The 12,288-nt window shown below is 40.1% G+C and overlaps 1 protein-coding gene across 2 annotated transcripts in view; it reads right to left on the bottom strand.

Annotated features, from left to right (window-relative positions):
- BRAF (B-Raf proto-oncogene, serine/threonine kinase) overlaps positions 1 to 11,472 on the bottom strand; it is an 87,289-nt gene extending 75,817 nt beyond the window's left edge. For both annotated transcript variants that reach the window (XM_085322577.1, XM_085322576.1), the window contains exon 1: positions 11,135 to 11,472. In XM_085322577.1, coding sequence (XP_085178703.1) covers positions 11,135 to 11,284 — 150 coding nt within the window. In that variant the 5' untranslated portion in view covers positions 11,285 to 11,472. The remainder of the gene's footprint in view (positions 1 to 11,134) is intronic.
- Positions 11,473 to 12,288: the final 816 nt, after the last annotated feature.

The raw sequence follows: 12,288 nt of genomic DNA, 5'->3' as shown, positions 1-12,288 counted from the left end.
CAGAGTTTGACTCTTAAAAAAGTCATTTTTTTGCACAGGAACAGAACGGTCCTGCATTTGGATTATCATACTTGGCATAAATATTTTAAAGATGGGAGAATACTTGGATAGAACCAAACGGATAAAGTCATTTAAGAACTTGATTTAGTAACTGTTTTATAAGGAGAAAAAAAAATCAATATCTATCCAGTCCTGTTCTAATCAGTCCCTTCACGCTTGCTTCTTGGAGAATTAATTCAGCTGTTTGGTCTGCTGRGCTAGTATCCACTTTGTCAGAAAACACTTTAGCAAGCTGACATGTACGAGATCTTTCTTGGCTGGATTAGTGTTTTACCTAACTTGAAAGTAACATGTGTTGGAGTAAAGGGGAAGAAAGGGCACATATAAATGGGGTGAATAGTTCACCTCAGGGTTTGCAAGTCAAGATGCAGGGCTTGAATCTTCCCACTTTCATTGTCAAAAATGGCTGACACCTCTTTCTCACATTTTGATGCCTTCCCAAATACTTTCTGTCCTCAACCTGGAATGGTGCTAGTCCTCTACCTGTCTCTTACAAGCAGTGCTTCCATTTTTCTGCAGTCATACCTAATAGTCTGCATATAGAACAATAGTCTGCATAATTCAGCAGTTATGAACATAACGTGCACATACAGTGGGAAGGATGCTCCTATCCTTCCTGCACTTCAAGCTCTAGCTTTTCTCCATCTCTAACGTATCCTTCAGTTCCCATATCCACTGTCTGCATCATAGCACTTTTCTTAGTTCCTGCTGACTCTTTCTGCTTATCAGATTTTCAACAGTATAGTAAAATTTTGTACAAAGCAAACATTATGAAAAATATTAACTGCTGAAAAACTTTCCTGGATTGAAAAAACAGCTTGCAAGAAGTTTCACGTAAGAGTTTACAGAAGTGACACAAATGTCAACACTGAGACTGCCTTCTTTAGTTTCTCACCCATCTTTTTATTAATGTTGACAAATCACTTCATCATAGGTCCTTTACAATGTCTAAGATACAACAGTGTATTCTCACTGCTAGACAGTTTAGAATGAGTCGGTTAAATTTTCTACTCCTAGGAAAGTAAACAAGTTACAGACAACAGCACATATAGAAGCTTCTGCAATCAAGGAAAAGGGAGAGAAAGATCTCTTTCCACAAAAGTTTAAATGCAGCAAACATATCTATTTATACTGATGACAAAGAATGACCTTGATGAAGATATATAATAACATATTCAAGAAGGGAAGCCACCAAGAAGAGAGAAAACTTTTTTTTTTTTTATACTGTTCTGTCGGATGATTGATCATAACTAAGTCAGCTAATGCAGTAATAGGATCAGCAGGTCTCTGTCTTAAGCATGGCAAATAAAAAAAAATGAAAATTTCCTTCCATTTAACAGCTATCATTTTTAGGAAGAAAAAAGCCAGTTCTTATCCCTCTGTAACTAAAAATGCAGGTTAACTGTCCCTGCTGTGACACTGTTCCCTCTAAGCAAAAAAGCACACAACAACAAAAGTCACACATACCAAAAACACYAGTGAACCCCTCCCTCAAAAAACAAGCAAAAAAACCCCTAAGAAACATCTGACCAAGTAAATGCTCAAGTATCAGAACAGGACCTTGATGGAGGTAACAGAAACCCTRCTGAAAAAGTAAGGGAAAGATTAACCCTGGGATTCTGGTTAGGATGTACACATTCAATACAGATTTGCTTCCTTTAGCAAAGGATTTTTCCACAACRAATTTTAGTACTTATTACAAATACTAAGTTTTGATTTAATATTCTTAGATGTCTCAGATTTATTTGCAAACCATCAGTTGCAAGTGATCRTTTTCTTCCCCTTGTTTAAATTTAAAGGCAAATCACATTGCTCATCACTGAGCTGTACTCTTAGAAAAAAYAGCCTTTCAGTCTGTCAGGCCTTTGACTGTAAGTTGCCTCCTCTCTAACAAAATGATTTCATACTTACTCTCTTATAATTATTTTCAAAATAAAGTTTTGAAATACAGTGATAAACTGTAATAGATGAAGCATGATAAAGCTTAACCTTGAAGCACAACTAAGTAGTTTTCTCTATTAGAAGTAGTCACCATAACCTTAGGCTGTGGTTCCTTAACAGCTAACATCAGCCTAGAAGGTGGGAGAAGTTCTCATACTGCCTGGGCTGCTCGTCCCTGCTCCCTCCTTTATRCTGGCTCCAGAACTCAAGCCTTTGGCTGAACCTTTTCCGTCAAATGCTAAAGGAGCAGAAAATGGTTCTGTTTGTCAGGGTTAGCTTACTGACAMCACAGTGTGCTGAAACCACCTGGCAAATGACCCAGTGACCACCTAAGCTGGTGCAAAAAAAGTCATCTTTCCTTTCTACTGCCCACATTAAACAGGACAGTTGTAGTCTGAATTAGTCTAGTTTCAGTTCACTTTCATTCCCCACTTTTTCATCACCTGCCATCTTTGTTGTTTGCTGGTCAGTGGAATTTGCCTTTAAGCACCATAAAAAGAAAAGTAACAGATGTTTACTACCACAGTAGGAGTGTAAAAAACAGGAGGTACCTGTATCCTTCATTTAAATCATTAACTACCAGTTGAATGGCCTTCTTTGATCTACTAAATCTATTATTCCATGTTCCTTAAGGCTTTTGTATTGCATTAGACCTATTTATTCACTTTGGTACTAACTCAGCAGTCATAAGGCTCACATGTAGATCAAGTTCTGGTACAAGTCACTACATTTACATTTCATTATTTATTTACAAATTTCTCCCTAGACTGTCATAGGTAGACTATACTTTTAAGAAATAGGAGAAAAGTTATTCAAAACTTCCTAACTTAAGGAACTCCTAATTAAAATTTTTGCTCCAGAGAGGTAACTACCATAGATTTTAATCAAGTGTTAAAGCCATACACTAGTGGACTTGAAAGACTATTGTGCATATGCCTGACTATTTCTCCCCACACCTTAAGCTGAAGACAAATCATATTTCTGATGGAGAGCAATAAGCCAAACAGCTAATTACAATAATTGCACTTAAGAAGCAAACACTAGTCAAGCAGAGCTCTCACACAGTTTAGGTCATGTTAATTAAAGTGACAAAACAAGCTCAGTCCCTCTTGAACTACAGAGTCTACTTTGCTCTCCCCTTCCCAAGGCACATACAATTAAAGTATTCAGAAAACATGATCAGCACCTATTTAAAAGCTAATGCTTTCACTACATAACATTTTGCAATTTTTACAATATCCCACCACTGAATTATTACTACAGCATGCACGAGTTTTCTGCTAAGCAGCACGTAAAACAGCAAATAGTCAACTGGAGCTACTAAAGCATACTCAAATTGTCTGTGATCCAACAGAGTAATTAAAATATCCTATTTTTATCATAAATAGCTCTCAAAACCTGAAATGAAGGCAAATATATGCATCTTACAAATAAGAAAACAGGTATGAGAAAGTAATATGCTCACAATCACAAGAAACAGTCACAAATATAAACTACCATAGAAACCACATTTTCCTAACTGGTATTCCACATTTCACTTAGCAGACCTGCCGCCTACTAACCCTAACTGTAACATGGAAAACGAAGTAATTTAAAAGGTAGAATCAGTTTTCTACCACTCATTTTAGAGACTATTAGGAAGAAAATAAAACACAACTATCACATCTTCCCTCTTTATTTTAGAAAGAGATTTAGTATATCATCTATTAGTTTTTGTTTCAACACATTCCAGGCACTGAGGAATGAAGAGAACTGTCCATTTAAGGCAAAAAAAAAAAATGCTGAAAAAGATTTTCAGCTGACTCCATTATCAAACCGGTAAACTGTTTAGCACAGAAAAGCTATTGCAAGACTTTTAACCTATAACTACCGAATCTAGAAACTGGGAAAAGTCATATCTATTTTCAGCTACCAATGCAAAACAAACAAACAAACAAAAACCCACAAGAGTCTTTATTAGCACTAACAAATTGTATTCCAAGAAACTTAGGAGAATATTGAAAGAAATCCTTTCTGAAAGCTACCTCAGATGACACCTTTTAATCTACACTACTTATAACTAATTAGAGAGAATGTTTGGTCTATTAAGATTTAATGAATAAATTTACAAAACCAGTTCAGAGGTTGAAGAGCTAACATACAACCACCTAGTTTTTCCAAACCCATAGTATCTACTCTCAACCTTTTAAAGTCAAAAATAGCAAGCTTTATTTCATGTTGATTTTATACTGCTTTTCAAGCACTATCAGTGAATAACTTTTACTAAAAGCAATAAGGATATTATGCATGCTACTCAAACTTCAGAAATGTCTACTCTCAAAACAATCCCCTTATCTGAGACAAAATTTTAAAAAGTTACCAGTTCTGTGCTCCAAATGATCAGAAAATGTTGACTAAACGAAATGTAACTGCATCTGAAGAGTACATACTACTTATCAGCATATTAAACAACGGTTTTACTAATGACTATGCTGTTTAAGGGGCCTCACTGTACCACAGCTGGAGGAATTACAGCTGGTATCCTTGCTTGCATTAAAAAAATTCTAGTAACTTAATTATTCAATATATTTTTAAACAACAAGTACATCTTGTTCACTAACAAACTTGCTTGCCTCCTAGATGCAAGGCTTTAAAGGAAATTAGTACCCTTCATGCAGAACTATAACCTCCTTTTTACAATACATTTTCAGTAAACATATTTGGAGAGAATCATAAAAATATTACACTTAATCAGAAACCTGTTAACAATAAATGTCCCCTTTCATATCCCCAAACAGGCTCCCATGATATCTTAAACAAAATATTGACAGTTTGGAGAACCCATTTGATACTGAACAACATCTGAATTGCACAAACTCCATTTTTAAAAGAGCACTGGTTCTAATTTCTGATCTTCAACGTTAATGTTGAACTGGAATTTCAAGGTGGGATGATAAAGTGCAGCACTGTTCCTGAGGAATTATCCCYGAACTGATAGCACCTTTGGACAACAGGGGTGGTTGAAAATTATGCGTTTTCATGTTTTYCTGTTAGAGTCCACATCCATAAAATATTATCAAAATACAATAAAGGCATTATTGCAACCCCCTCACAAACACACTTTTTGTTAAAAAGGTGGAGTAACATACCAAACACTTGCAGCAAGGAGTTTAAATGGGGAAAAAAAAGAAAAAGCATGCAATTCTGTAGCACGGAGTCTTGTATAATTTGAGATCTGGTCACAGTATAGAAAATCAGTTGCATGAAGCGCATATTTCTTCATTTGGAAAAGAAGCTGTGGGTAGGAGTGAAGATTCTGAGCTTCAGAGGATTCCATTATACACCCAAAGAGCTTAAAAGCAATTGGAATTAAACACACACACACACACACACACACACACACACACGTATACTGGCTCCTGTGCAATTCTTGTGCTAGCTGTGAGAAAGTAGTTGTGTTCACAGATGCACGAACGAACGAGAATTATGAAAACCACCTCACACCTCCAAAACCAAAATACTATCCTCAGAGCTCTCATGTGCTCAAAGCTTCTGGGAAAGCATACTTACAGTACAAGAAACTCAGAGAGGACTTTCACTCATCTTGGCACACTACCAAAGCTATGACATGTAATCTTATTTCTGCAAAAGGTACAYTCAGAAGGTCTCCAGTGAAACGAAAGATTGTCACAACCTAGCACAGGAAGCTCAAGATCACGAAGACCTCATGGGTCAGGATTCAAATCTAAGACCAGCTAAAAAAACATCAGTTATACAGGATATCTCATTCACCTGTAAAAATGAAGGTCAGTGCAGTTTCCTGGACAGACATACTCTTAAAAAGAAGTAAACAAAAAACCCACACCATACTACCACTGCTCTCCCTAACCACATAGTTCAGCCACATACCTTGCAACAGCTTTGGAGCTCATCAGAGCCCTTGAGGAGATTCAGTTCACTAATCTTGCAAAAAATAACTCGGGGGAAAAAAAAAGAAAAGAAAAAAAGTTTTCTTCAGCTTTAGTGAACTGGCAAAGGATCTAAGTACCAAAACTGACACAAAGCAATAGGTAGGGCAGAGCAGCCAAAAGCAGGTACTTCCCCCTTTTGGTGGCAGGGCACAATTTGATTAACTTTAATGTAACTGCAGTGATAGGGAACAGCATTAATCATTAATGACTACTGTTATGACAGAGCACTTCTATTACATTACCCTTCATAAGTGAATTGTTCAAACTGAAAATACACTACACAAAACTCAAACTTAGCAGGAAAGTACCTCCAAAGAACTCTTAAACCTTAAGTAGCTTCTGTTAAGGTTGGACTGGAATAGAATATTTAATTTTATGATGATAATTTGAAACCTGCTTTGCTTCCTCTGGGAGTCCAAGTAAAACTATAAAATTATAGAATTTCCTATTAATTGAAATTCTCTCCAAAATCTTTCATGCAGTGAAGTTTTCTATACATAGCTATTAATAAAACTGACCTGTAAAGCTGTTATAAAAAAAAAAAGTGGAATATCAGAGCTTGAAGCATATAAGTTTTCCATTTACTTAAAAAGAAAAAACTATCATCAAAAGACATCATCTTAAAAAATCTATTTGCATCTAGAGTACTTTTAATTGCACACAGCAAAACAATTGGCTTTCCTGACTAATACAAGCATCAAGAAAGTGATTAGAACAGCTTTAAAAATAAGATGTCTTCGAGTTTACAAAGTACAAATGGAAACAGTGGCTTAAGTATCAATATCAATTCACAAAAAACTCAGTATGTAGCATCTGTATCCAACCATTTGGGGATATCTATACAGACCAAAAAAGTCTTTAAGGCATCAAAATTTTTCAAAAAATACTACAAGCCAATTGGGTAAGTTTTGTGTAATCAAACAAGCTAACACAGAACACAGCTGTTAATCCTATTGCCTTTTGAGATAAACACCACAAGAAGAAATATTTTTAATATCTTCATAGAACTCAAGTATTACAAGGTTGTGTTCTAAACACTCAATTTACCTTGCCAAGCATCATAAAAAGCCCAAAGAAAAAGAGATGAGAGGTTATCAAACTGACCATCTTTTTTTATGCCTAGATCATCTTTTCTATGCCTGCCATCACTCCTGGCATCTTTTCTATGCCTGCCACATTTGCCTGTGGAGATGACAGAATCTATTAATGTAGATTTTTTGAAAGAGTTAGGAAAATCTATGCTCATGCTTTACCACCTCTAACCATTACAAAAAAATAAAAATAAAAAAAAAGTCTTAATAGTGACCCGAAACCTTCTTCTCTGCTACAACTTAAACTCCCTACTTCTGGCAGTAATCACAAGAAGGCTGGATAACATGTTATTTGCATTCTTCACATCAGATCTGACAATTTTTTTATTATATATATATTTTAAAATAATCTCAATTCTGTCAGTCTTTCCTGAAAGTTCTGATCTTCAAGACTTCTGGCCATCCCCGTTACTCTTCTCTAGACTCTCCCCAGCTAGTCCATGTATTTATTGAAGTAGCGGCCCAGGGTCTGATACTGCATTCAGCTAAGGCCTTTCCTATGCTGAGCAGGACAAAATACAAGGAAACGTCATCGAGATTTGATATAAAACTTATTCCCAATAATACAAAAGCAACAAAGCAAAAATGCTTAAATCTCTTCAGCTTTCTAAGCAACATGTTTAACTGTGAACTCTTTAAATAGAAAATAATTCTTCTCATAAGTTCCTATAATTTCCAGCCTGATAGGTTCTCTAAACATTATTATAACAAAAAAAAAATCATATTTTTTCTCAGTGTACCTAGATTATTTTATGATAATCCACCAGTTATCTGATACAGATGCCTTTTCATTCTATAGATTTAAAAATAAGAATAAAATGTGTTTTATAAGATTACATTTTCTAAAAAATATAACTAATATTCATGAAGGGTAAGTGCCAGCATCTCCACCTAGAAAATGATCAACTGTCTAACAGACTAGGGCCTTGCTTCATAACTTAAAGTCATTTTTATCTTCCAAAGAACACTTCAGGGCACACATCTCTGAGTACAGAAAATCCTATTTGAATTATTTAATGTTTGTGTAAATAATCTCTAGCAACAAGAACAGAGCCTTTCCTCTCAGCTGTCACAGACTCCTTACTGTATCAACAACCCCATAATACCCTGAAAATCTTCCATCCAAACAATTTCTTGTCCTGAGAATTCATCCTGTGGTACAAGCCAATCTAAATGCCTCTAGGGGCCAGAGGCTTTTCCTGGGCCTTCCAATACCAGAACAGTGAGTAGAAAAGAAAAAGTTTACACTCCTCACTTGCTTCTACTCTCTTCAAATCCTTATGCTTCCAAGAAGTACCTCTTTCCTAAAGGCACCTCTTTTTTTTTTTTTTTTGAGTGCAGCAACTAAGCATTATTGTTACTAGCCTTGAACTGATGTTACAGAAAAAAATGCTTTAGCAGTTACTACATTCTTACATAGTGCCTCTTTATTATTAGGAGAGATTTTTTATATCAGCATTTGGGCTGATAAGGGAGCTTCTGAAGCACTAGATTCAATATCTGACTAAAAATCTGTCATGAGTTTAATGATAAAAAAGCTCCATTCTAACCTTGGTAAGGAACACCGTCTTTACCTGACAACTTCAGCTTATATGAATTTGTATAAACCTACTCCAAGGTCTATCCAAGATTATTGTTGTTCATTCCCCCTTTTAAAGTAGAAACTTAGTTTTGTAGTTTACCACAGTCTTTCAGGAAATACAGCCACTATTTCCAGAAGGAAAACTTTCAGTTCTGCACTAAAACCTTTCCAGGTATCTCCTCAAAGTGAGGTTACGTTCCTTGATGGTCTTCCACAGCACAGCTATTTTTAAAGCCTGGATTTACACTRTCTTAAAGGAACAAAACAAAACACTAGAACACGCACTTACATTAGAGCCAAGAGTCAGTTACAAGTACTTCATTTTTTTAAAATAAATTTGTCACTTTGAATTATCATTACACTTTAAGTTGGCTTGTTTTTGTGTTAAGAATGGAGTTTCTTTAATGTATAAGCAATTTTTCATCATGAACATTATTAAAACTACAGATTTAGATGAGGTAATAAGTTAATTACTCATGACTTGAGGAAGAACTAAGTAACTGAAGAACAAAACCACACCAGAAAACAAAAATTCTAACCCCAGCTCTGCTTTAGACATGTGTTTCAGTATTTTCAACACATAAAAAGTTTGCTTTTGAATAATACAAGAATATTCCCACTCGCTTCTTAACAGTAAATATGTGCACCTATGCTTGTGAAGTACCAACCTCTGGTTGGCTGGTGTTCCAGATACCAGAATGCTTCTCTCTCTATGAGAGATGAGCTATTCAGCAAAAAGAAGAGCTATTCTATGTAATTTAGTATTTGGAACTAAGTTTAGCAAGCACATAAGAAAAAACATCTTTGAAGTTCAAGTGAGTTACAGTAGAGCTTCACAAAACAACCTCTTTAGTATCAAATCTGATTTTTTAAGAAATTGTCTCCTGCCACTCCTTTCCTCTCTCCCTTCCACTGCAGTTTACTTTTCTCTGTCAGTTGCATTGATTTTGCTGTTTCTAGGGCCACGGTATAAACTAGTTATTGAAAAGATCCCATAAAGATTGGCAGGAACAACAGGGCTACTCAGTTGCATGTACCATAGCAACAGCACAATCAGGGTGATAAAAAGTCAGTGAGAAGCTTATTATCCTCATACTACTGCCAAAAGAAAGTGTTGTTTAACACCACTCTAAGTATTTGGGCTTCCCAACCAGTTGAGAGTTTCTCCTTACTCAGGAAAGTTAAGGTCAGACTTGCATTACTCAAAGTATTTAATCAYTTTGCTGTTTAGATGCAAAATATCACTGAGTTTTGTCTTCCTTCAGCAAGCTGAGGGGGTAATTCTGTAAGAGTGAGGAATCAGCCTAACCTCTCACTAACATCATGGGGGAAAAGGCTCCTTCCAGATTTCTCCTTTCTGGCCATCTACATAGCATGATCTCTGGTACTTGTCAGACATCTCAACTCATTAATCCCATAAAAATAAATAAAAGTGGTAACAGTTAGTATTTTCTGATGAGGTAGAATTGAGTTGGACCCCTCTGTGAGCCAATGATCAAAACCAGCTCAATGCAGGCTGGCTGTCCCTACCAGAAATAGGGAAAGAGTAAGGTCTTCCCTCAGAGCAGCAGGGAGCTGTTACCTCAACGGCTCAGCACCTCACAAAACCACAAGACTTTGCTCGCAGATGAGAGGCACCACACTGTCTACACAGACATACTCAGGAAAGCTAAGCTGAGCTAAAATAATCTTCAGCAACTAAAGTACTGAATGAGGAGGCCATTTCTGTGATCTGTATTTAACTCTAGAACAGACTTTATACATGACATTCAGCAACTCACTCTGACTTCAAAGCCTACAGTATCTGTAGTAACCTGCAAAATACTTTACACTGTTAGAGTGTATTCTATTCCGCCTTTTACAAATGTTTCAGAACTGTTAGTAACTTAACCCTACCAAAACAGGTATCACTGCTCTTCATAGGATTAGGAAGTTCAGTGACATGCCCCAAAACACAGGAAGTATCTAATAAAGATACAAACCAGAGGCCTGACGTCCCCAGCGCCTGCACAGTGCCCTGTCCAATTTCCTCAGACTCCTTGTGCAGAAATCCTAAGTAGGGCCAAAATCCAGGAAACAAACCCCTTTTTTTAAACGACATTTCAAGACCATCGGGGATTACTGATTACAAAACATCCACACACCAGCTCAGCCAACTAAAGCCATCAGGTAACTTCCAAGTGTGACAAGAAGGAATTTCGGTGTTTTTTTTTTTCCTTCTTTTTTGCTTTGTTTTGTTTTAAACCAGACCCCGAGCCACCTCCCTCGCCCGGGCCCCGCCGCCCTCGCGGCTGCTCCACGCTCCCGCCGATGCCCGGTACGGGGGGATGGGGGGRACAGGGCCGAGGCCGCGGCGCCTCTCCGCCCCCCGCCGCATCGCTAGCGGCAGTTAAGAGCGAGCGGCGAGAGGCGCCGAGGGAGGCAGGGCCGGGGCCTCCCCGGAGCGGGGGAGGCCCCCGGCGCCGCCGGCCGGGCCTCGCCTGGCCCGCTGAGCCGCCGCGGGGCCTCACCTCCTCCGGGATGGCCGGGTCGCCGCTGCCGCCGCCGCCGCCCGCCGCGTAGCAGGCGCCGAGCCCGGGCGGCGGCGGCGGCTCGGGCTCCATGTCCCCGTTGAAGAGCGAGGCCCCCTCCGCGCTGCCGCCGCTGCTCAGCGCCGCCATCTTGGATCGGAGCGCTGGGGCGAGGGAGGGGGAGGGGGGAGCCGCGTCCCCGCCGCCGGGACGCCCCCAGCCGCGACCCGTAGTGGGAGGGGGAGGGGGGCCGGCACAGATCCCGGCCAGCTCCTAGCGGCCCGCGCCACCGGCACGTCACGCCCGGCCCGTGATGTCACCCAGAATCGCCGCCGCAGTCACTGCGCACGCGCCGCCTCGACGTCACCGGGAAACACCCTGACGTCACGGCGCGGCCACCCGGTCACCCTGGGAACTCGAACGTGAGCTTAGGCCCCGCCCCTCTCGCCGGCCCCGCCCTTCGCGCCGGCGGCAGCGCCTTTCCCCCCTCCCCTCCCCCGCGCCCCTTCGCGCGCAGTCGGCGTCCCGCGACGGCCCCGGGGGCGCCTCCCAACGGCCGCCCAACGGCCGCCCAACGGCCGCCGCGGGAGCGGCTCGGGGCCAGGCTGCCGGCGGGCTGCGGGGCACAGTGCGCGGGAGGGAAGCCAGGGTCTTGAGCTAGTGCGGAGCAGATTCGGCACGAAAGTGGCATCTTGTCACTGACGTACTGAGGAAGGCAGGTTACGTTTGCCCTCAGAGGATTTGGGGGGGACAGAGAGGGGGAGATCTTCATTTTTGGAGTTGGTCCGGAAATGCTTSTAGAGGTGCCGAGACCCTGCAGTATCAGGTCACGGGTGCTTTAAGCTGGCTACTCTTGCTGAGCCCWGGATTCATCGACGCCAGGGGTGCAGAGGTGCGTGTCTGTGTAAAATGAAAGGGTTGTTCCATGGCCCCCACCTTCATTTGTAAAACAGTGGGCTGATGCGAGCTAGGCAAGGGCCTCTCTGATATGCATGAAARTGAACTGGGCATATTTTCTGCTTCTGCAGTGGAAGGTGCTCAGGTGCACAAAGGGCCAAGAATGCACCTGTGCGGACCCAGCTGGAGGGCTGTGGAAAGCCTACAGTTAAATGCATGCGTTGTAATCTTATCTTCACTCCTTTGTGCCTGTCCTT

This window comes from Rhea americana, unplaced genomic scaffold (assembly GCF_003343005.1).
Source record: "Rhea americana isolate MKP2758 unplaced genomic scaffold, rheAme1 scaffold_79, whole genome shotgun sequence".
NCBI lineage: Eukaryota > Metazoa > Chordata > Aves > Rheiformes > Rheidae > Rhea > Rhea americana.
The sequence above is the reverse complement of the archived record's forward strand: the minus strand, read 5'-3'. Positions and strand labels throughout refer to the sequence as shown.